A 26,170-nucleotide genomic window follows, 5' to 3' on the forward strand; every position below is an offset into this window, starting at 1 on the left:
GCTTGCTTAGGTATTATATTCCTATGAAAATATATTTTAATTTGCACTATATTAACCCTATTTTATTGCTTATATCTGTGGCTATTATTGATTGCAATGTATTGATAACTCGGACTTCCAAAGTAAATACTGTATTATCCAATGTTGGTTTGTGCTATTGCACTTTTCATGTAATATGAGCTCTGGTGTTTGATTGATTGTTTTTGTACATTATGTGTGTTGTTACGTTGTGTAAGTGTTCAAGAAAATGCACAAAAAACAACAACAGTATTACAAAAAAAAAATAAAAAAAATTCACACATAAGGGCCCTATCTTGCACCCAGCGCAATTGACTTTGTACACCGACGCATGTATCATTCCTATTTTGCACCCGACACACAGCGGACTTTTCCCTTCACAGAAGCACGTCGGTTAACTAAGAAACACACTTGTGCTCCCGGGGGCGGTTCAGCTAAAAGAGTTGCGTGTTCCGGCGCAAACATTCCCTGGTGCTATTTTACAGGTTTAGAAAACAATTCCGCCACTAACCGAAAAAATCTAGTTTAAAGTCAGTGGCGCGTTGCGCATGTTATTCATATGCTATTTTAAGGGCGCATGCTTGGCCATAATCAATGTAGCGTGTGCACAACACACACACACTTTGATTCTCTCATCTACACAGATGCAGCAGTTTTCATTTTTGCAAATAATACATCATTACGATAGATAGATAGATAGATAGATAGATAGATAGATAGATAGATCATTTATTATAAAAGCATTCATCTAGCTTACACATTTACCCAAATTATCATATGCCTGTTTAAGCGAAGCTAATTTGTGTGTGTTTCTCCATCCCCAATGTCACTTCTCTGTGTTTTACGGCCCTGACGAGAACGTCGGTCTCCTCGGCTGTGAACCGCTCCTGGCGCGCGTCTGGCAAATCCGCCGTTATAATAGCAATCCGCCATGGAACAAGCGCGCCTGCTCTTAACCCTCTATGGTACGGTGTTGCCTCCAGTCAACATAGTCTATTTTAGCTTTTTTTTATAAAAACATAATAAAATGTAATTGTTCAATGCTCTCTAAGGGGAGGGGAACTCAAATACTAACCAAAGAAAATGCAAAAGAGTGGTCACATGACCCACAGGGGTACATTTAGTTCCCTCTTTCAACACATGTGCACATGTCACATGGCTCCATATTTTCTCCACTGAAAAGGGCATTTTTCACTAATTTCTGTCCAAATAATCAGCCACAAAAAATCAGAGTCACCTTCATTGGTAAGTAAAGAAGTATTTTCAAAAAACTTTACATTATATATCATCAAATTTATCATAGGAAATTACATAAAACTGCTTGTTGCCTCGAGGCAACATTGTACCATAATGGAATCACATAAGGCCATGCCAGGCATACTACGTATGAATACAATTATATTTTATTTGTAAGGAAAAGAGTTTGAATTATCTAAATGTATCTGTATTTTTGCAAACTGAAAACTTGGCATGGTTCGACGGGACATTTGGCCAATATAGTGGGTAATCGGACAAATAGTGGGTTCGTGGGAAAGGGGCGTGGCTTGGGAGTGGTCAGCGGGGGTCGATGGGGTATTTGGCCTCTATAGTGGGTAATCGGACAAATAGTGGGTTTGTGGGACAGGGGCATGGCTTGGGACTGGTCAGGGGGGTCAACGGGACATGTGCCTACTATAGTGGGCAATCAGACAAATGGGTTAGTGGGACAGGGGCATGGCTTGGAGCCGGTCAGGGTGAACAGGACATTTGGCCACTATAGTGGGCAATTGGACAAATAGCGGGTCCATGGGACGGGGGCATGGCTTGGGACAAGTCAGGGAGGGTCAACGGGACAGTTGGCCACTACAGTGGGCAATCGGACAAATAGTGGGTTAGTGGGATGGGGGCGTGGCTTGGGACAAGTCAGGGAGGGTCAACGGGACATTTGGCCACTACAGTGGGCAATCGGACAAATAGTGGGTTAGTGGAACGGGGGCGTGGCTTGAGACCGGCGGTGGGGTCAACAGGACATTTGTCTACTATAGTGGGCAATCGGACAAATAGAGGGTTAGTGGGACTTGTAGGGGTCTCGTATTTCGGGGGGTTCCCGACGGGCCTCTGGAGGACCCCACACGGGTCATTAGGTCGGCCGGGGAGGTCTTCCAAATGTTTGATCTTGCTGTTGTTGAGGCCTGGCCTTCATATTAGGATAATTTTATAGTGATTGTAAATGTTTTACCTTGACACAGCATGTTTTTATGTTTTGTTTTGATATGATAACTTGATGATATAATGGTTTGTAGTACTTGCGTTCCACGATGGTACAATGTTGCCTGAGGGCAACAGCTGGATAATAAATGTTATTGATTAAATATGAAATGTGTAATTCAATAAAAACTTGATAAATCTGTTTGTTCAAGTGTTTAGTTAAATAAATTGATGTTTTCAATAAATATATATATTTTTTTTCTTCATGAAAATGTCAAATGTTTCAATTTGTCCATTGTGGTACAATGTTGCCTTGAGGCAACAAACTTATAATTAATAAAAAAATAAAATAAATAATGATAATGTTTATTGATATTGCTATTGCTATAGTGTCAAATTTTAAGCAGGAAAAACATAACAAATATTTTTTTTTTCACTGATATCATAATGCGTACCATAGAGGGTTAAAGGGAATGTGAGATGTCGCTCTGATTGGTTTATTTCACGTTACGCCCAAACCACACCTATGAGTAATAAAGCTACTTCAGATTTTAGATTTGCGTCGGTGAGTCATTTATCCTGCTGGTATAATAGCAACAGCGCCCGAGATCCGCCCACAAAGTTACTTGCATTTCGCACTTGATACTTGCGTTTCAGATCGTTAAAATAGGGCCCAGAGAGCCATTTTGTTGTCCAAAGTGAGAACAATTCATAACTTTAATTAAAGTGATTATTTTGTATGGTACACAACAAAATCCCCAGTGTTAAATGAACACGGCTCAGTGTTTATATGAGTCCACACTCAGAGTGTTATAAGTAACACTGAAACAGTGTTAAAGTTAATGAGATAATTAAGTGAATAATTGAGTGATGACTGAGCATTATTGAAGACACCTGATGTTAACAAGCAGAATCACTGAAGGAGAAAATTGTAAAATCAAGTCACCATTATGGTGATCAGTGGTTGGTTTAGTTGAAATCTTGACCCTTACATTATTAACTTTAGATTTAGTTTGGCTATTGTGAGTTATAACAGCCAGATGAACAAATAGAAAAGAGTGATCTGATGGTGTTGGTTGTGTTTAACATCATCATTATTTGACCTGAATCACTGAACTCATAGAGAGCATCATTTCTTAGTTAAGTTTATTTCATGGGTTATAGCATCACTGGTCTTGTAGAGCATACCATTTTTAACATTTTCAATAAAATCCAATGAATAAGTATTTTATGTAGGCACACACAGACATCAAGAATTAGCATATGAATCTCACCAATGGTGACAAACAGATCAATTCTGAACATAACCTCATTATTTATTCATGCAGCAATGCATGATGGAAGACATGAATGAGTTTTGATTGGTGGCACCCAGAATGCACTGCAACATGCTTTATAATTGTCACCATTGTTGAGATTCACAGGCTGATTGTTGATGTCTGTGTCTAAATAAGAACAACTTTTAAGAAATCATTTGAATTACATTGTAAAAGTTACAGTAAATGAACAGAGATCTTACCAGAGGATCAGACGTCTCTCTGGCAGACGATGATGAATGATGATGTTTCAAATCTCTTTAATCTCATAATCGAAGAAATAATCAATTGTAAGGGGATTTACAGTCAAACACACAGAAGCAGAAATGAAGACAAGAGTCAGAATTATAATAACTGAAAGAAAAGTTTTACTGAAGATAGTTTGCAGTTTCATCAGCAGAAGTTCAGCTTCAGTAAAACCTTTCTTTAATGTATTATAATTCTGTCAGGTAGTCAGGGTTTTATTACGAGTGGCAAGATAAACTACAATTAGCACATATGTAATTAGATTATGCAGCATTTGTCCATGTTAACAAACAATGTCAAAAAACTTGTAATACATTTTTTGTTTGTCTTGATGTAAGTAATTAACTCAGTAATATTCATGGTGATATCTAAAGGTTAAAACTTTTACCCTATTAACGTGAGAGAAAGAATGTATAGGCGTATGAATGGGGTATATTTGGGTCTTTTTCTAAACTCTCCCCTCATGGGATTCTTCTGGGCTTTTCCCCCCCTTACTCAGGACATATTGAGGATACAAAATCAGTTGAGTTTGCCTCTGTTGCAATTTGTTCAACCTTTTTTTCATAAAATGACTGGACTACTACCCGTCATTGTGACCTTAACCAATGAAATTACTGCAGGGCGGTATTTCCGCTTAACTGGTTTGCGCCCAGTGGGATTTTTTTATTTTTTTTATTTAGAAATACATATAGAGATATATGATATATGAGAATATAGAGAAATACGGGAAAAATATTTAAACGGGATGGTAGCGGGATAGCAAGGTAAAATGCGGGAGAATCCCGGGACTTAGTTCTTTTTAATATAATCTATTCCATTAAGTACTGCTTATTCTTTAAGTACTAGTACCTTTTTAAAATAGAGTAGTTATTCATTAGATACTAGTTCTTATTTTTTTAGAGACTGGTACTCATTCATTAGATACTAGTACCTATTAAATAGACACTAGTACTTATTAGTTAGATTCTAGTGCCTATTAAATTGGTACTAGGACTTATTCAATACATACTATCTTTTGTAATTGTTACGAGTAACTATTATTTTACTAGTCACAACTGCTTTTTTACTCGTCTTATGTTATGACTAGTCGGAACGGCCACTGGAGAGTTCAATTAAAAATCTCACTAGTAAAATTAAAAAAAATTTACTAGTAACATTTGGAATAAATACTAGTATCTAATAAATAGGTACTAGTATCTATTGAAGAAGTACTAGTAGCTAATTAATCCTTTAATTGTTTTTGCCAAAATAACTTGCACACGAGATGTTTGATATCCCATCAGTTCCCTTTCGTTGTCACTCCGAGTTACGTCGGATGACGACGAATGGGGTTTCGCTTAGAAAGCCTGTCATCTTCGAGTATATAAAACGAGCCAATGGCAATGAAATGCCATGGGTCTGCGGAATTTGCATAGCGTAAGTCCGCCCCACCCTGGGGGTATATAAGGAAGTACGCTGGCAACATGCAGATATGTTTTCGCTTCGGAGCCAAGAGTTTTCTTCACTCCTACAAGCTATTCTGTATCATCTTCACTCTACGAGACGAGCGGCTCTTCAGTGTGTTGGTGTGACGGCGTGTTCCAGCGAGATCGCATTGCCTGCTGCTGATCTGTGCAGTGATCTGCCGACAGTGTGTGTGTTTCTCCCTGGGCGCTTCAGCACTCTGCTGAGCTTTTCCTCTCTCTAAAAGAGCTGCACGCGGCACGTCTTTTTCAAGACGGCTCGCCCGTGTATTTACTGGATGTGGGCGCGTGATTCATCTGCCTAACGGTCACGAGCGCTGTTTCGCGTGTTGGGCTGATTCACGCTCGGCAGCGCTCGTGGGTGAGTCACGTTTTCTCTGCGGGAACGTGACCATCGCGATGTTTATAGATCGAGACTCAATGATCCCCGTGTGGGTAGAGTCCCCTCTGCCACACCCCAATCTATCTCTTCCTCGAGAGGGGATACTTTGGCTGGTGGCCAGGGTGATCTGAGGGTTACAGTGTGGCATAATACCGACGAGCATTCCTCGGGCCACGCCCCCCTCCACATCGCAAACCGTGGGGCTTCCGTGTGTACCTGGTTCTTCTTAGGGACCCAGTGTTTTCATTCGGGGCTCCAGCAGGTGGTGTCATGTCACTCACAGCATCACAAGGCGGGCTTGATTCCTCTGGAAAGGAGGATTCGACTGCGTTGCCTCCCTCTGGAGTGTCAGCGTTAGTCGAGTCAGATCCAGAGCTGATGGCCATGCTTTCCCGGGCAGCTGAAAGCATCGGCTGGAGTGGCCCGCCCTCCCCCTGAGCGCTGTAGGCTTCCCGGATGTGCATCAGGACGCTTCCGGCCTGCGGGAGTCCACGTGACTTTTCGCGGCCCGCGGGCGTCCTCCGCCTTCGCTGCACTCGATCGCGTGGCGATCATGGGCTGTATGTTCTCTGTCACTATCGTGGCACAGGCATGCAGTGCTGTGTGTCGCCTTCGCATTCGAGGCAGTGCTGACTCGGGAGTTCTGTCGGAACCGGCCGCAGTGGAACGCTAGTCCTTCCCTGGCCAACACTGACAGAACGCGGAAACTCGACCACGCCCCCTTGCTGGGACGCTATGCCTCCCATGCCCGGCTTGGTCGTTCCGCCGCGCACACTACTGACCTCGCTCTCGGGCGACATCGGTACCTGCGTGATCCTGGGTCAGGTGGTGTCCACTAGAGTGGTCCAGACATGGGCTCAGCCAGGTTGATGTGAGGGGGTCTGAGAATTCATTTTCTCAGCTCCCTCATGTCCCAGGCTGGGCTCCTCGGCGGTGTGGTTGAGGACTGTACCCTACAGTTTTTGACCCCCCCCCAGAAGCAGACTGAGGCCTTCTGCACCGACGGTCATCCGTCCGTGCGGTCTCCTTAGTCTGCTTCCCGCCGAGGCCACCTCCATGCGGCTCCTCCCCTCGGGCCTTCACTGGCCCTGAGCAGGAGGAGGTCGCAGGAGGGCGGCGCTGCCCGTCTCCGCCCCTTAGACTGCCACGCCAGCCTAAGCAGCACTCTTGAGACGGGCAGCTTAGTCGGCGGTGTGGTTGAGGACTGCGCCCAACAGTCTTCGATTACTCCAGAAGCGGACGCAGGCTTCTGCACTGACGGTCATCCGTCCGTGTGGTCTCCTTAGTCTGCTTCCCGCCGACGCCGCTTCCATGCGGCTCCTCCCCTCGACCCTTCCCGGCCCGAGCACGAGGAGGTCGCTGGAGGCTGGCACCGCCTGTCCTTGCCCTTAGCCGGCTAACACCTGGCTAAGCAGCACTCCTGAGACAGGTAGCCTGGAGTTAGGGCTCAGTTCTTTCAGGAGCTGGTAGCAGGACCACTCCTTCCCCCGGTGAGGGCTGGGTGAGAATCTCATTCAAAAGAACTGATGCTCTTTCTCTGAGCCCCAAGAGGCTATGGATGACAGCACGCGCCGCCCACGGGCCACGCTCCTCTCATCCCCCTCTGTCGCCAGACCCCTGCCAGAGCACGCCCCCGTGGGACGCTGGTCCTCCCCTGGCCTCCTCTGGCAGGACGCGGCTAATGACCGTGCCCCCGCACAGGGCCGCTATGCCACCCTTGCCTGGGCCGGTCATTCCGCCTTGCTGCACCTCCGACGGTATGTCTGTGGTTCCCTGGCGCAGTTTCTGGAGGCCTGGCTAGAGCCTCCCAGACTGTTCCGCCGGGTCGCTAGAACCATCAGGCTCGGCTACGCGATTCAGTTCGCGCGGTCTCCTCCCTGCTTCAGGGGAGTCCGCTTCACTATGGTCGGTGGCAATGCCCCTGTCATGAGAGCGGAGGTCGCCACCCTACTGGCGAAGGGTGCGATCGAGATTGTCCCTCCAGCCTAAATGAGGTCCGGCTTCTACAGCCCTTACTTCATTGTACCGAAGAAAACCGGTGGGTTACGACCAATCCTGGACCTGCGCGTCTTGAACCGAGGATGCCGTTCAAGATGCTCACGGCCAAACGCATTTTCGAATGCGTGCGGCCGCAGGGTTGGTTTGCAGCGATCGACCTGAAGGACGCCTACTTCCATGTCTCCATTCTTCCTCGACACAGACCGTTCTTTCGGTTTGCTTTCGAGGGGCAGGCATACCAGTACGCGGTTCTCCCTTTCGGGCTAGCCCTGTCTCCTCGCGTCTTTACGAAGGTCGTCGAGGCAGCCCTTGTTCCCTTTCGGGAACACGGGGTTCGCATCCTGAACTATCTCGACGACTGGCTGATCTAGCTCACTCTCGAGACCAGGTTTGCGAACACAGGGACCTAGTGCTCCGGCACCTAGCTCGTCTGGGCCTTCGGGTCAACTGGGAGAAGAGCAAACTCTGCCCCGTGCAGAGGATCTCTTTTCTCGGTATGGATATCGACTCGGTCGCCATGTGCGCGCAGCTTACGAGCGAGCGCGCGCAGTCACTGCTGACTTGCCTTCGTCAATTCGAGGGCAAGAGTGCGGTCCCACTGAAACTTTTTCAGAGGCTCCTGGGGCATATGGCATCCGCAGCCGCGGTTACGCCGCTCGGGTTGCTTCATATGAGACCGCTTCAGCTTTGGCTTCGCGATCGAGTCCCGAGGTGGGCATGGCAACACGGCACGCTCCGAGTCCCAGTGACTCCGGCCTGCCGTCAGACCTTCACCCCGTGGTCGAACCTCAGTTTTCTACGGGCCGGAGTGCCCTTAGAACGAGCTTCCAGGCATGTTGTTGTATCAACGGATGCCTCCACCACGGGCTGAGGCGCCATGTGCAATGGACATGCTGCCGCGGGCTCCTGGACAGGTCCCCAACGCCTTTTGCATGTCAATTGCCTCGAGTTGCTGGCTGTACGCCTTGCCCTGCACCGCTTCCGGGCGTTGCTCAGGGGTCAACACGTACTAGTCCGTTCAGACAATACCGCCACAGTAGCGTACATCAACCGTCAAGGTGGTCTACGCTCCCGCCGTATGTCGCAACTCGCCCGCCACCTCCTCATATGGAGTCAGAAGCATCTGAGGTCGCTTCGAGCCATTTATATCCCGGGAGAGCTGAACCGTGCGGCCGACGAGCTGTCTCGGTTTCGGCCTCTCGCTGGAGAATGGAGACTCCATCCCCAGTCGGTCCAGCTGATTTGGGATCAGTTCGGGGACGCTCAGATAGATCTGTTTGCCTCCCACGACTCGTCCCATTGCGACCTGTTTTATTCCCTGACCGAGGGCACGCTCGGCACGGATGCACTGGCGCACAGCTGGCCGCGGGGCCCACGCAAGTATGCGTTTCCCCCAGTGAGCCTTCTTGCGCAGACTTTGCGCAAGATCAGGGAGGACGAGGAGCAGGTAATATTGGTTGCCCCGTATTGGCCCAACCGCACCTGGTTCCCAGAACTAGTACTCCTCGCGACAGCACCTCCCTGGCCTATTCCTCTGAGGAAGGACCTGCTTTCTCAGGGACGGGGCACCCTGTGGCACCCTCATCCCGATCTTTGGAACCTCCACGTGTGGCTCCTGGACGGGACGAGGTAGGTTTGAGTACCCTACCACCAGCGGTGGTGGCTACCATCACTTCCGCTAGAGCTTTGTCCACGAGACATGTCTATGCGTTGAAGTGGAACCTCTTCGTCAACTGGTGTTCTTCTAAACATCAAGAACCCACGAAATGCCCGATCAGTGTCGTGCTTTCCTTCCTGCAAGAAGGGTTGGAGCGAAGGCTGTCTCCCTCCACCCTGAAAGTGTATGTTGCCGCCATTGCCGCACATCACGACGCAGTCGAAGGTAAGTCCGTTGGAAAGCACGACCTGATCATCAGGTTCCTGAGAGGAGCGAGGAGACTGAATCCTCCTCGCCCTCCTCTCGTTCCCTCTTGGGACCTCTCAGTGGTTTTAACTGCCCTGCAGAGTGCTCCCTTTGAGCCTCTGCAATCAGTGGAGCTTAAGTTCCTGTCTATGAAGACAGCGCTCCTGGTTGCATTGGCCTCTATCAAGAGGGTAGGGGACCTGCAGGCATTCTCGGTTGACGAAGCGTGCCTGGAATTCGGGCCGGCTAATTCTCACGTGATCCTGAGACCCCGGCCTGGATATGTGCCCAAGGTTCCCACCACACCCTTTCGAGACCAGGTGGTGAACCTGCAAGCGCTGCCCTTGGAGGAGGCAGACCCAGCCTTGGCACTGCTCTGTCCAGTACGCGCCCTCCGTGCTTACGTAGACAGAACGCAGTGTTTCAGGACCTCTGACCAGCTCTTTGTCTGTCATGGTGGGAAGCTGAAGGGAAAGGCTCTCTCCAAGCAAAGGTTGTCTCACTGGATAGTGGACGCCATTGCTTTGGCTTACCAGCAGCAAGGTCGACCATGCCCCCTTGGTGTGACGGCCCACTCCACCCGGAGTGTGGCATCCTCTTGGGCTCTAGCGCATGGCGCCTCGCTAACAGACATCTGCAGAGCTGCAGGCTGGGCGACACCTAACACATTCGCGAGATTCTATAATCTCCGAGTGGAGCCAGTTTCTTCTCATGTACTCGCTTCAACTAGCCGGTAATAGATTCTGCTCAGGTGTCTTCGCTTGCTCGCCATTCCTCTCCACGGATGGGATACGTGCGATTTTCCTCAGGTGAGCCTCATAAGCCCTGAGTCTCCTCCAGCACTGACGATGTCATCGCCAGAGTTGCCACCGGCAGCTTTCGCGCTTGGCTAGGTGCCTCCATGTGCATGGTTCCCCCTCTGGGCGACCCCCACATGTGTATTTCCACTGTAAGCCTCTCTGAGCATGTGTCTTTCCCTTGGCAAGCCACCTTGCCACCCCTGGGGTTGAAATATTCCACCTGCGGCTGGACACCCCAGTGTTCTCCATATGCAGCCCTCCTGGGTCATATGTGTATTCTAAGTCCCCCCCCTTCGGGTTGGGCATGATTGCATATTTCCACTGAGATATGCTTCCCAGTGTACCTTGGTTTAATCCTGTGTTAAGTAGGAGTCCTTCGTCCGTGCCAGTCTCACGACAGGGAGCTCACACTTACGCAGGGCACTGGAAGACAGTCGGGAGGTGGCGTGATTACACTGGGAACCCCATTCGTCGTCATCCGACGTAACTCGGAGTGACAACGAAAGGGAACGTCTCGGTTACGTATGTAACCCTCGTTCCCTGAGTAGGGAACGGAGACGTTACGTCTCCCTGCCACTTCCGCTGTACCGCTGGGAAACGCCTGAGTTCAGTCTCGGCTCCTCAGCGAAGACATATCTGCATGTTGCCAGCGTACTTCCTTATATACCCCCAGGGTGGGGCGGACTTACGCTATGCAAATTCCGCAGACCCATGGCATTTCATTGCCATTGGCTCGTTTTATATACTCGAAGATGACAGGCTTTCTAAGCGAAACCCCATTCGTCGTCATCCGACGTAACGTCTCCGTTCCCTACTCAGGGAACGAGGGTTACATACGTAACCGAGACGTTCAGCAAAGTCTACAGTGATTACAAGAGGTTTGGTTTAATTCCTCTGACATGTTCTGTGTGTGTGTGTGTGTGTGTGTGTGTGTGTGTGTGTGTGTGTGTGTGTGTGTGTGTGTGTGTGTGTGTGTGTGTGTGTGTGTGTGTGTGTGTGTGTGTGTGTGTGTGTGTGTGTGTGTGTGTATAGCCTGATCTATTCCTGTGCTAATGTTAGAAATCTGTTCAATTTTCACTGACAGCCCAAATGTTGCCTTGTGTTAGTCTAGACTTCTGGGCTGTGTTTGGCTATTAGACACAAAACCTCTCTCTTCTAAGTATGAGCTGAACATTAACACTTTATAAAACTGTTCCTTCATTAATGACTAACACAGGAACTAATGAGTAACGCACTATTAATATTCTAGTGACTACATTAACTAACAAGAAACTCTGATTAACAAATAAGTGAGTAATGGCACTGAGCTGAATGTGGTTATTCACTATTAGCTAATCAGTAACTATTTTCTTCATATAGTTACTCCCACTTTTTCAGATAAATCAGTGTATGTTCATCATGTGTGTGTTCTCTGTTTATGTCGATTTGTTCTGTAATCTTGCTGTTGTTACTCGTCTGCAGTGTGTAGACCCGATGCGGTGTGTGTGTTTTTCTGTTCATGTTCACAGGTATAAGCTTGCGTATGAAGTTATTTTTAGTGCAAATACACTGAGTGCCTGTGACAGGGGAATTAGTAGTTGTGGAGAACACCCACATGTGTGTATCAGTACATTTGAAGTCACGGAGAGAAATGTTTTATGGTCTGTCCAGTGTGTTTCTCTGTCTTTATATAGGCCTATTAAAGCATGTGCAAGTGTTCACCATCTATACACACTATCAGAGGCAGGGTACACTAGTGCAGGGTTTTGCCGCCTCCGTCATATTTCCTGCCGCCTCCGGCTCTCGTCTAAACTCGGACAGACAGTCGCATGCTCAGATAGGCCTACACTTTTTCCACGGTGACGGTTCTGTTGCGGGTTCCCGGCCTGTGTCCATTCTCAAACCGTATGCCGATAGTGCTAGGCGGATAATCATAATCCGTGGGTCGGGTGGGCCAAGTCATAAAAACATAACATTCCAATAAATCGAGGGTGGATGACGGATAAATCATTATAATGTGTTGAGTTTAATAAAGACACAGAACTCTCATCACGGTAAAACACAATGAACGTGCGTCACTCTTTTACTTTCGTTGACCTCTGACCCCCCCCTAGAGGCACCGAGGTCCACCCACAAAAATACTGTGGGAAACGCAGGAGGCTGTATGATGGTCTACGAAAGATACTCATTTAATTATCTTACTATTAAAATACATGATCAGGATTTTACCACCTCCGCCTCACATTGAGCCAGGAAAACCCCTGCTAGTGTGTCAGTAAAGCAGAAGTGCAGGATTGAGACACACATCTGTTCATGAGTCTGTGTGTTTGAGCTCAGATGAGTCTGTAAAAGAGTCCAGGAGAGCCACTTATAAGAAACGCCAAATTTTTTTCGACAGCACTTGATCCAGTAATACTAACACTTTCTCTTCTATTCTATTCTATTGTATTATTATTTTAAAAAAAAATTTAATTAAAATGTACTGCGTTAGATTAAACTGGGAAGGGTCACAGCACTTACATATTGTTGTCCTACTGTTAGTTTCACTGCTTCTATTGTTCTCATTTGTGAGTCACTTTGGATAAAAGCGTCTGCTAAATGAATAAATGTAAATGTAAATGATTGAACAGAGTGACGATGATGATGAAGATGATGATGAAGATGATGAAGATGTTCAGGTCTTCAGCTGCTGGTGGATGTCAGTGATGATGATGATGATGAAGATGATGATGATGATGAAGATGTTCAGGTCTTCAGCTGCTGATGGATGTCAGTGATGATGATAATGATGAAGATGATGATGAAGATGTTCAGGTCTTCAGCTGCTGGTGGATGTCAGTGATGATGATGATGATGAAGATGATGATGAAGATGATGAAGATGTTCAGGTCTTCAGCTGCTGATGGATGTCAGTGATGATGATAATGATGATGATGATGATGACGAAGATGAAGATGAAGATGAAGATGATGATGAAGATGATGATGATGATGATGTTCAGGTCTTCAGCTGCTGGTGGATGTCAGTGATGATGAAGATGATGATGAAGATGTTCAGGGCCCGTATCCCTAAAGAATTTTTGTGCAAAAAGTGGCTCCTAGCAGTGATGCGCGGGTTGATCCGAAATGAGCGGGTGCCTGCGGTCACCCGCGGTCACCCGCGGTTACGAGTCATCCACAAATATTTTTAATGATATTCGGGTCGCAGTCGGTCGGGTCGTTTGAAATAAAGATGCCAATTAAACCTTTGTAATTTATATAGTACTAGAGAGCATATGAGCGGAGTGGAGCGGTGAGAATCTCCGCTCATCGCTCACGGAACTGTCCACCCCTCCGCTCCCCCGCTCAAAGCTACATCAGGCCGCTCCGCTCAAATCGCCCCCCGCTCGCTCCAAAAAAGGAAAAAAAATCTACATGTAGCCTATATCACTGTAGCTTAGACCACAGCCTTACCTCCTAAAGAACTAATGAGCAACAACAACATTTTTCAAATAGAAATGTTTTATTTCAAATTAAAAATTAGGCCTATGTAAGAAGGAATATAGCCTACACAAAGTCCTGTAAAATTAAACGAATAAATGGGCCTAATAATATAAATAACAATTATATAAACAAAAATATAGCCTACATAAAAATTTTAAAAGTAAATTTACTATTAGGCCAGAATTTTGATAAGTTAACTTTTGCGCAACGCGCACGATTAAAATTGAAATGGGCGTATATCCATTGTACACACAAACTGCTGTAAAATATAACGAATAAATGGGCCTAATAATATAAATAAAATGTATATAAACAAAAATATAAAAAAATATACATAAACGTTTTATAAGAAACGTAAAAAAGTAAAAAAAAAAAAAAGTTTAAAAGTAGGCTAAATTAACTATTAGGCCAACATTCTTATAACTGAACTTTTGCGCAGCGCGCAGGATTAAAATTTAAATGGGCTTGTATCAATTGTTTGAATATTACGCTATATTTAATTTACACTTTGTTACAAGTTACCGTAGGCCATTCAATTTGCTAACGTTTTGCTTTCTTCCCAGCGTGTTCACATAGCCTAGCACACTGCATGTTTTCGAGAGATGTCTTTTTAGATTCCAAAATGAATCTTTACTGACTGAAACGATGTCTCCACATTCGTTTTCTTCTACCACATTATAGTTAGTTTTATATTATAGTACACCTGTATGACTTCTTATTTTCCTTTTTGAAGTAGCCTACTCTTTGAACTCCATTATTGAGCCGAGTTTTGACTGAAAATAGAATCCATCTTGCAGTCATCAACAGTAGACTGAGTCAGGCTTGACTGAGCATGCTTCAGAATCGTGGTGTGCGCGGAGCGGAATTGGAGCGGGAAATAGGGCGACGCTCCATCCTTTTAAAAATGCCGCTCTGCGCTCTTGTCCAAGATCCGCCCGCTCGCTCCCGCTCCACTCCGCTCACATGCAATTTTCTATGAAATACATAGGCCTACACTTTATTGGCTGAATAACTGGCGCGAAGATGACGCACGAGCTCATCTGCAGGTAGAGATGGAGGCGGCAAGAGAAAAGGTGAAGACTGGGGAGTGGAAGCTCCGCAAATACACAAACAGAAAGAGCAAAGTGTGGGAGACATTTGCCGAAATAATGAAAGATGATGACCAAAGTGCTGGCTTTGTCATGTGTACTTCTTGCTATGCATTTACTACTTTTAAAAAATGCGGGCCAGGAAGCGGGTCGGGTACAATATTTTCTTCTTTTTTTTTTTGCGGTCCGAGTTGCGGGCGGGTTAGTTGAAAACGTCGGTCGGGTGCGGATTGTTTATACATTGACCCGCGCATCACTGGCTCCTAGCGGCCAAATTCTAAGAAAATTCTCAGAGTCATGACGTTTTCTTAGAATTTCCCCTAAAAGTGACACGAAAATCCCAGTTAATATAAAAGCTATTCCTCAAGATTCCTAGCGCTTAAAAGGGCTCCTAAGGCGAGATCTGCTAAGAGCAGGGAAGAGGACTTTTAGTGGCTTAGGAGTTCCCCTAAGCAGCTGCACAAAACCTTTTTTTCTCCATTTTCTGTGTTTGTAGGATATTTGTTAACAAGCCTTCATAAATAGCCAGCAATCACAGACATTGATAAAAGCTGAGCCGTGTTACCCTCGTTAAGACCACACTGAGTTGTAACGTTGCAATTTCTACTTCATTAAGGACAGCCCCTTGAGATAGGCCATCTTGTTTTCAATGGGGTCCATATGGGAGTGAAAGTACAAAATATGCCAGCTAGGATATTAATATGAGCAAATAAGACATGAATCATTATTTGAACAGGAGCTTAAGTTTTCACATATTTTAGATTCTAATGTTAGGCTATAACCCCTACAGCTTACTATTCATTTTCCAGATATTTTCTTGAATGTGAAATATTATTTACAATTACAGTCTGCATAAGATTAGAGTGTATAATTATGTTTATTGATTTGAGGGTACATCCTTTGCTCATTATCACCAAAAGTTCATTTTCATCAAACTTGTAGGATCAACCAATCACGGCTTTTGAAATGATGACTCATACCTAGCAACGGGGTCAACCACACCTCCTCACTAAGATAGGATTTTCCATCCATTCCTTGCTCAGAGTTCACTGAAAATGTTCTGGAATCACTTCTAAGCTAAAACTCCTGGCAAGGAATTTTTAGGTTAAGTTAGGAGCTCTCTGAGAGGATTCTCAGAATCTTTAGGGATACGGGCCCAGGTCTTCAGCTGCTGGTGGATGTCAGTGATGATGATGATGATGATGATGATGATGTGTGTTCTTGAGAACATGATGAAGGGTTTGATGAGAATCTCTCCTCAGTTTTGACATCAGAATCAAACTTTACAGGCTCGTCTGGATCACAGAAGACTAGAAATCACAAATATATTGAGTTTATGGGATATTGTTCTCCCACATATGAAGCTCTTGTAACTGCACTTATTTCTGTGGTTGGTATCAGTAATAGTGGGTGGAATAGACAAGAAATGTACAGTTATCTACCATCTTGCTAATAACGTTTCTTTAGTCATCTTGCAGCTTGAACCCCTGCAGCACCCTTACAAAAGCGCTTTCACAATTGTGGGTTATTTGTAAATCTAACAACAAGAATAAAATGTGATGAAGAATTAAAGTTCAATAACGATCAAACACTCACAGTCTGGCATTATTCCCTCCATACTGCTCGATCTAACAAGTCTCTGTTTCTCTGGTGATCCACTGGTTTGTGTTTCATTTCTGTCCTCCATTTTTCTCTCAGTCTTCTTGTTTTCTGCTGATCTGTGATTTCTGCTGATTTTCTTTCTCCTCTTCATTTGAATCTGTTCAATCACACAGACAGAGTTTCATTAAAGCGATATAACATCATATCACGAGACATCAGATCAACTCCTGATCAACATCTGCATGAGCTCAGTGTTATTACAGCATCTCAGATTAACTCTACAATATTCAGAATAATCAATGATGATGACAAATGACAAATATAGAAATGTGAGTTTATCAGGAGTCCTGATTGGATTCAAAACTGATTATCATCATAATATAATACAGTGGCTGAACTGATGCAACAGATTCAATCATGTTTTTGTTTTAAAATGTTATATTTGTCAGTTATTAACGCCTATCACGTACACACGGCAGATAAATTCAGTTGTCAATTAAATGTTTAGTGCTTAATCCTGTTCTGTACACACACAGTTCAGTGACAAATGCATCTACAAACTGCACATCAGGGGTGAGCAAATAAGTTTGACATCGGGACAAAAAACACCCGCATCCTTCCAGTTGAGTGAGCTTTCAATGTTGTTACGGAAAGGGGCGAAGCTGATTGGTTGGTTCTTTTCACATGACCTGCGGTGCGTTTGCAGCATTCTGAAGAGTTGAGATTTTTTTTATCTCGCTGCGGCTGGAAAAAAACCAGTGCGTCGCTTCAATTATGAGCGCGCGCCTACATTTGAACGAACTTGAGCGCGCAAAAGATGCGATATGTGAACGGCCTGTTGGCGAGACCTTTTTTAGACCTGACTAAATGAAATTTAAGACCACAGATGAAAATCTGTAGCCTGACTACGTCAGACTTCGTACTTCCGCTCAATTTCATTTCGCTTCTGTACTCAGTCTCTGACAGCGTCATAGCTTTCCGTTTTCCTCCGGCCTGAAAACAGCCGGGCCAATCAACGAACAGAGGGCGGGCTGAGAGCCGTGACGTAGACGCTGATTGTACTGTGGATGTGTAGATTTACTTCACATAATCTGCAAAAGTCATTCACAGCCATGTTCACTCTGGTATTTCGCTCGATGGTTTTGTTTTTGCATCATACGTGTGTTTACAGTGGAAGTTAGATGCTGAGCATGCGCATAACACACGCCATAACCAAACGTTATGTGATTGGCTTACGGGTAACCAATGATTTTAAACTTCAGACAAGCGCCCCCCCGCGAGAGAGAAAACACTTCTCTATTATGCCATTCCAGACTCTGTATACGAAGCAAAGCGAAGTAGCAGAGTTTGGTATTACCAGGCTAGAAAATCTGGCCGTTTTTAAGACATTTTAAGGCCTTAAATTTAAAGTTCCGAATTTTAGACTTTTTAAGACCCCGCGGGAACCCTGTCTATGTGCGGTGCAAGTATGAGCCTTTAGGTTTGGGATACATCAAGTCAGGACAGGTGAACTCAAGCTATAGAGGCTCAGAGTCTATTAAGGTATTATGATGCCATTGCCATGTAGAATCGCATGCGCAGGGTAAGATTTGTGAAAGTGCACATAAGATTGCAAACGTAAATAAAATTTGCGTGTGCAAGAGAAGATTTGTAAATGTGTAAATTTGTAAAAATATTTGTAAAGAATTGTAAAACGTTGAATCGCCTTTCAAGTGTAAGAAAAAAAATATTTGCAGAATTTTACTGTTATTCGCAAGTTTAATACATGCATTGTGAAACTGCAGCTTCATGCTTACACAAAATAAATAGTATCTTTATTCTGCTGAATCCATTTTTCCGCACTTACACTTTTGGCACGTTTTTTGCGTTCAATTCAGAGGGATTTCAGGATATATGCTTTCATTACCTAGGAAATCAAAATATACTGTCCATACATCATCAACTTTATTTCCAGACTCATGGTCCATTCAGAAGGCACAGAAATGACATGCAACATAGCCTACATTAAAAAGAGAAAGATAAACATATACAAAGAGATAAAAACAGAAGAAACTACAATACGACATTTCTATAAAAGACACTTATACCAGTGTTTCCATATGATGATTGGTATCGTATGGCAGTAAACCCAGGATTTACTAGCAGCGTAACAATGCTGTTCTGGGAGTCGCTCAGGCGACATAGCCTTAAAAAAAATCGATTTTCGCCATATTTTTTTTTTATTAAAATGTCACATAAATCAGGCCAGGAATGATTTATTAACAAATCCCTCTTAAAATATCTTCAGAATACTGCTAAGTGTAAAACTGGAAAGTTTGGCTAGGCTGAGATGTTTGTACTGGAGAATGACAAAAAACTAATTTGGAGAAAACGGCAGTTAAAGAGTTAAAAGCTCTAAATGAGATTTCGTTGTTAGCTTTAAATCCCCCTTTGGACATTCACGATTGGTTACTGATAGAAAGGAAATGGCCATATTTGGGATAGCGTTGTGCAGGAGACTCAGAGCTTTACAGCGACACCGGTCCTGTCAGACTTCAGTGAACAGACGGAGCTCGGCGTGTCGCGTGGGAATGATAACTTCTTGGTAAATTCGGGGGAAACTGCCGCAAGTAAACAAAATGTAATAAAATAAACATCTTAATGTATATTTTCAACGTTTTCTTTATAGCAGCTTGAAACAACACATATTGAAGGAGTAGTCTACTAGCCCAAAATCTCAAAACTGAACACTGCAAGAAAAATCGATGTTTTTGCCTGGCGTGTCTCGCCTTAATAAGCAGTGCACCATTAGGCTGACTATATGAGTTAATTTCCTCGAATGAGCTTTCCTTCACAGAGGACAAAATACATTGTTCTGTATGAGAGCAGGAGGCTGAGACACAGATCTGAAGGCAGCGTCAGAGAAGTGCAAAACCCGAAAAGCGTTACTACAAAAACAGTCAATAACTTCACTGTCACACACTATAGTGTCATCAAATTCAGTTTACACACCACTGCTGTCCTGATGGTTATACTACAACACTTCCGCGATATAAAAACACAATCCCCCAAAAAAAGAATTAAAAAAAAAAGAATACCTTATTAGGATATAGAGCTGACGTTGACTGTCCCAATAGATTATCCAGATCGTAACTCTGAAGAACCAAGATTATAGGCACCTTGATTCAAGTAGATATGAAGTGGATCTTCTGAATGACAGCTCGTCCTACAACCGAGAGGCGTATAATGTGAAAAGAGCAAGTGTTTCCAGTTCTCCTCCTCCAACAGTTTTCTGCCGCGTCTTTTACTTCTAAGCCACAGTTGCAGCACAATAGACATCTGATAGAGCCGCTGTTGTAATGGATAAAGTACGGTAGATTCTCCTTTTTCCTGTAGCCTATATTCAGTAAATGAAAAGTTATAGTTTAGAATAGATTTTACACATTCAGACACCAGAGAAGATGAAGCTGATGATGATGATGAATGATATATAACAGTGTTTGATCTTAAACATCAGAGATACTCAGTTTGGTTTGTCACTATTAATGCTGTTTTGTCGACTATCAGCGCCTTTTATGTTTGTTTTTGGTTCAGTATATTGTATTAGATCATGTTTAGCATATTTAGTGTTTTTTATCTTGCCATTTCTCTCTCTCTCTCTTCCGTATGTGTCTGTGGTTTGTGATATATGTGTTATAACCTATATTCTCAAATGCATTCATTTCTCATGAAAAAACTCCACTTCAGTTTCACTAAAATATAGAAAGACAAATGTCCATATTTAAATAAATGAATACAATCTTTTCACAGAACGAAAGAGAAAGTGTTAGTCACCTTGTGCAGAGCAGAGGAAGCGTCCAGAGAGAAACACTGATCAGAGAGTTTAATGTTCTCGGTGCTCTTCTCCTCGCTCATACACACTCCTCCTCTGGCTTAAAGTGAACAACACGTGATCACTAATGGTGAGGAATCAATGTAAATGTTGACTTCCTTCTTCTCTCCCTGATAATTAAGACATTTCGGGGATGAACTCATTCTAATATATACTTTGGAGTTGAATCTGGGTCGAGGCAGACTAAATTTCTTTTAAAACTGTTGAAATAATTGAAAAACTTTTGTCCAGCGATTAGTGTCAGGATGGCAGAGCTGCAAATATGGCTCTTTTATTAATAAGATAATTACAGTGCAGATGATAATGCATCATCCAGAGGAGCTCAACTGATCCTTATGACAGATTTGTAGATCTCTATCAAACACTGATTTAAACTGATCATATAAAGTACGGGTTGGTTGGTAAAGTTTCCGTGTCAGGTGAATGTAAACTCTTTGAAAGGTTAACAACTGAAACTTGTTTATTGTTCATGACTCAAAAATATGCATTACATCAGTTTTTAAAAGAATCTTTAAAAAACACCTTTTTGAAGCTTTATTTGCTTTCTATATTTCTATAGAGTTTTGCACTGATTCAGCACAATGGATTTATAAATGTCTAATAAACTCAAAGGAGAAGGCGTCCATCTCCAGGATCCACTGAATCCCCTTTGAGCTTCTGTGTTGAAAGAGAGATAAAGGAGACAAAACAGGAGAAATTATTATAGTATAGGCTAGTATATAATACAGTTATGGTATTTATGATTCTCCATTTAGCCGATATGATTTCTTTCATAAAACAGCTTGCTGCTTTTAAGCCGTTTTTTTATAATCTCACTTATAAACTTCCATATCCCTTTACCATCAATCCAAAAACCAGCTGAGCTGAAACATAATATAGACATTTTTTCACCGTTATTCCGGAATGTAAAAACAAACTCTCCTCCTTTCAGTTAACATGTCTAACACTAATCTATTCTATCTAACTATTCTATTCTTCACATACAACATAAATGAACATGAACCTAAACTTTGTAAAATGTTAAAAACATTTTCATACTCAATACCTAGATATTTGGGTTTATTATTATTTTTAATTATTATCTAAACCACTTTTCATAGAATTTCTCAGTACTTAAACCATGTTAGAAATACACCATTCAAAATCCAATAATTTAGACTTCCTTTAAAGTCAGTTTTGTTGTGAATGTCCGTTAAAACTCTTCAGTCGTCTCATTAGCCTTGTCACTACACGACATTGTTTTAATATATATATCCTCCTCAGACCCGGTGTCCACATACGTGGACATCACATTTTTGGATGTGTGCAGCATAATACTTAATTCTGTGTAACTGGAACATGTTTTTCACAAACGTGGGTCTGAATTCACAGAAAACAATCAATTTACCTCAACAAGGCGACATAATTAACAACACATGTCTCATTAATGGAGGAGGAAAAACAAGTTATTTGTGACATGCAAGATTTATTGTATGCAAATGCAATGTATTAAATACAAAAGAAAAAGCACGAGAGTCTGCTGTTTTTGTCAATTTTAAATTTTAATTTAAAATGTTTGCGATTATAATATAAGTAGGCTAAATGGTTAAATATTCAACCTTGCTTGAGCAACTTAATATATAAATCTATATAGAAGTAGCACAATAATAGTTAAATTGTGTTTAAACATCTATTAAAGAGTGTGTACAAAGAGAATCGCAATGCTGACAAAACTTTTTTTTAAATAAAAGTTTCTGATGACTTCTGGATTTGAGATAAAAATTGTAAGTATGTGTTTGTGGTCCAGCCGTGGATCAGTTACGCACTGCAAACGCAGCATATGTGAAAGCACTATACACACTAAAAAAAAATGGTTCTTCAGCGGTTCTTCAGGGGTTCTTTGCGGTGGTTAAGGTGCTACAGTATATAGCACCACTACCATTTAAAGAACCTGTTAAGCCCAGTTTGGTTCTTCAGCGGTTCTTTAGCGGTTCTTTGGGGTGGTTAAGGTGCTATATGGCACCTCTTATGGTTCTACATAGCACCATTTGACAAAGGTAGGTGCTATATGGCACTTAAAGTGGTTCCCCTATGATTACAAGCCAATGAACCACTTTTAGTGCTATTTAGCACCATTTTTGTTTAGAGTGTAGCGTGTGCTGAGCGCGAGTAGCCTATGTGTGAAACGGGTGTAATATCACGCACACACTCTGCAACACACACCACATACACTGCAAACGTATGTAAAACAAGTCAAACAACAGTTGTCACATTTGTGTGGTGGAGAAAGCAGCTCAAGAAAAGCCTGATTCCCCACTGCACATCAAACCTGGAGATTTATGAAGTTATATGAAAATCTGACAGTTCTTGTTCAAATTAAAAAGAGTTGTCAGCATTGCGATTCTATTACCCAGTACAGGCGTGCACTCTCTTTCACAGATGTATTCACGTTTAAATGTACATGTATCTTTCTATTCAGGACATTCACTTGGTTGTTGTGGCCATAAATAAAACTTCATTTCTACAAAGAGCAACTTGGGAGTCGTGACAGGTATATGCTGCGCAGCTGAGGAACAGAAGTAGACTAACTAAAGACTCTACGCCCAAAAGACAACAGCAGAAACAGCTCGTGTTAAAATTAAATTAAATAAAAGTCACAGAACAAAAAACACAGAACACTCGTGTGTCATGAGGAAGTGGCAGTGGCTTCTTGACGGGACGCCGTCACCTTACTTCAGGGAAGTATTGTATTGTATTGTAAGTATTCAGGTAATTCAGGGAATTATCTCAGGATAATGTCGTTTTTATTTTTAACAACTGCAAGTTGTTTAAGTTGTCCATGGTGAAGAAGTCAGATTAAGTAGATTGTATTCGTATTAAGAAGTTCCACGACACAAGCAAGTGGCAAAACATTTAAACATGTAGCCTAGGCTAGCCTACTTACTACATTTTCATGTCAATCTGTGTTCGGTTTGACCGATCTAACCCGTTAACCTGGGTACAGAACATAACAGACTCACTGCAAACGGAGCGATGACACTCGTTGTTTAACCCCTTCCATTCCCATAACAGATAACTGGACTTCAAAACAATATCCAAAGATTTTTTTTTTTTTTTTTTTTTTTTTTTTTAACAAACGAAAGTTACCATCACCCTTTAGAGGTCCAACCCGAGCATCATTATCATAGTAGATCTAATGCTCTGTGAGTCAGAAAAATCAAGGTTACTTTCAGATCACACGTTACACATAATCTCCTGCAGCGGTTTTTCAGCTGCGTCTGTCATGATGCATTTCCTATTGAAAAACATATATTTTTTGTCATTTTGCGCTGCGCATTTACAAATAGAAATTCGATCAGGCAACAACATGGCATTTGGCAAATTTGATAGCAACTCACCATGAAAGATAGGTCGACCATCTGACTCCAAACATGCTCGATGTTTCCACAGCACCACGAGCGTCCTGAACGAACAACGAGTGTGTAAATCATCACACATTTCCCTGACATTAATGTGCAGGTTTAGGTTGAGTAGTCACTCTGAATATCACTTTCAATTCGGTTGTCAACTTGTCACATCATATCTTGCGCAATTCAGGCGTTTTATTTTGTCTCTGAGGGCAGAACCTCAACCAACATGTTCTCGCAGACACAGAGTTTATCAGGTGTTTTCCAAAAGCATCGTTAGTGCTCGCAAGTTCCGTTATTAGTATCGTTGCCTTTGGCTTGCTCAGTTGGGGATATTTTGGGGATATTTGATTTAATTTTATCAATCAATAAATTCCTCTTGAAACAAACTTTGTTGTATTATTTTAATTTAATACTGTGAAGCTGCTTTGATACAATCTGTATTGTGAAAAGCGCTATACAAATAAACTTGACTTGACTTGACTTGACTATCGTGGTTCAACGAGTTGGTGTTTCCCGAAATCATAGTTCAATAACAAACAATGATAAACAGCATCGAGGTGAGTGTTTAGGAGGACAGATCTCGAGCTGTGGTTACAAGAAGAGTTTCCCACATAACAATAGCAAGCACAGTTTGGCACTGCATTTCCATGGCCCATGGTCACAAGCCTGATCTGGGCCAGAAGATCACTCATTAAATGTAACATTTAATTTAATATTCAACAATATTATTGATCTCCTGCACTGAAAGCATTATATGAGAACTGAACTGAGCTGACGATGACATCACTGTTTTCTCCAGAGTGGCTATATATATATATATATATATATATATATATATATATATGAAATAAATTAATATTGATTTAATTTTTACAACAAAAATGAAGCATCACTGAACTTACTTAAGCTGGACTGAGACGCTATTGTCTTCTGGAAACAAACTTTGTTGCATTATTTCCCTGTTGTCTCTGTAAAGCGGCTTTGAAACACTATATAAATAAAGGACTTGACTTTGGGAATCACATCATTAAATCCAGATCTGGGCCACTACAGGGCCGTCACTCTTTAGGGTTTGTGGGCCGAGGGAAAAGAGGTTTTGTGGAGCTGGGCCAGACACACGTGGGTTGTTGTTTGCATGACATGTGGACTCAATAAATCCCCATCTTGAGCAAAATAAGCAAGCTGACATTCAGTGCACGTGTCTTTTATTTAGAATACATACAAATGTCATTTACATCCTTATTTTGTCAAAAGATTTAAAGCATCGTTTTTAAGAGTCCGTATGAGCGAATGAGCTCTATCCTCGTGGGACCCAGGAATAGACTTTTGTCCACTGTAGTGGACATTATATTTTAGTGAATTTCTCTGACATCATACATGTCACATGTCACATTACACATGACCTGGATGTCCTGTGAAGAGCACATTCAGGACTTTTCAGAGACACCAAATGTTTGGAGGTTTCACCATGAACACAACTTCTCCTTGGTCTTTAAAAATGTCTGACATTAATTTAGTGATCAAATGTAAGAAATATGATAATATATTGTAATTATAATTTAAATCGGACTACTTTTCAAATTGTATTTCATAAACCAACATCTCAGGAAAATGTTATGAGCTTTCAAATAAAAAAATGACTTTCTGTTCCAGAACAGGGCATTGATTTCATACATGTAGAGGACATCAGGACTTACATCATGTTTATCAGGCATTCTGGGAGACACAACAAGTGAATATGGAAATAAGTTATACATCAATATTCCTATGAAATATTAGATATTATTATTAAAATATTGCTAATTATTACTCCAATTATTACACTTCTTTTTTCATTAAATGTTGCTCCAAGAACACATTATTGTGCACATTAGATAAAGTGTATAGATACATTGCATTGAATGGGAATATAAATTTATGGCCATTTTACCAACATATTGCATAAAGTAAAATGTATCAATTCATTCTGTTATATCTTTCATAACACAGTTAAGAATCATCTTTATAAAAATGTTGGTTAAAAAAAATCCTGAAGCCCCAAAATGTATTGGTGATTGGGGAATAAAATCCCATTGTTTTTGCCTATACATATAATTTCATGTCATTTTATTTTTTAAACAACTTAGTCCTGGTGGAGAGGACATAGCATAACATATGAATAAAATATTATTTTTCAAAAATGTTTTTTTTTTTTTTACCATTTGTTTCTTATGCTCTAAACAATGTGATGACATGAAAAAAAAAAAATTTCCAAAAACTTTTTTTTTTTCTGGGTCTCAGGAGGTCCCGCTCCAAACTGAACCGGGTCATGTGACACATCACATTTTCTACAGAACCCATAACTTTAAACACCTCAAATGGCACATTATACATATCGGCTTCTGAATATCACAATTGTTTTTAAATTGAATGAACTCAAATTGACATTAATTTATAACAAAAACAT

General features: G+C 42.4%; 1 protein-coding gene and 1 long non-coding RNA gene across 8 annotated transcripts in view; both read right to left on the minus strand.

The window, feature by feature from the left end:
* LOC309477044 overlaps positions 1–26,170 on the minus strand; it is a 199,131-nt gene that overhangs the window by 168,131 nt on the left and 4,830 nt on the right. The gene's annotated exons all lie outside the window — the stretch shown is intronic.
* On the minus strand, positions 15,126–24,553 carry LOC309476995 (uncharacterized protein). Of its 7 annotated transcripts, none has more exons than XR_014198446.1 (6): positions 23,713–24,549; positions 20,278–20,375; positions 19,542–19,840; positions 16,459–16,621; positions 15,399–16,172; positions 15,126–15,346 (listed from the first exon to the last, which is right to left on the minus strand). XR_014198446.1 is itself a non-coding variant. In XM_082140151.1 (5 exons), the coding sequence occupies exons 2-4, from the start codon at positions 20,356–20,358 to the stop codon at positions 16,027–16,029; spliced, it is 390 nt and encodes a 129-aa protein (XP_081996277.1). In that variant the 5' UTR covers positions 20,359–20,992; positions 23,713–24,553; the 3' UTR covers positions 15,126–15,346; positions 15,399–16,026. The 7 variants fall into 7 exon arrangements, 3 of the variants coding, with proteins under 3 accessions (XP_081996277.1, XP_081996275.1, XP_081996276.1); XR_014198447.1 differs by having other exon boundaries at positions 20,278–20,992; positions 23,468–24,549; XR_014198448.1 differs by lacking the exon at positions 20,278–20,375 and having other exon boundaries at positions 23,468–24,548.

The sequence above is a fragment of the Leuciscus leuciscus genome, assembly GCF_965113295.1.
Source record: "Leuciscus leuciscus genome assembly, chromosome: 16".
NCBI lineage: Eukaryota > Metazoa > Chordata > Actinopteri > Cypriniformes > Leuciscidae > Leuciscus > Leuciscus leuciscus.

Bases quoted from the DNA above. Each gene is read 5' to 3' on its own strand.
- LOC309476995 (XM_082140149.1), bottom strand. From the start codon at position 23,812: ATGTGTGATGATTTACACACTCGTTGTTCGTTCAGGACGCTCGTGGTG. The intron at 20,376-23,712 runs GTGAGTTGCTAT...GTTCACTTTAAG, and splicing joins TGGTCGACCTATCTTTCATG to CCAGAGGAGGAGTGTGTATG. The intron at 16,622-20,277 runs GTGACTAACACT...GTGATTGAACAG, and splicing joins CTTCCTCTGCTCTGCACAAG to ATTCAAATGAAGAGGAGAAA.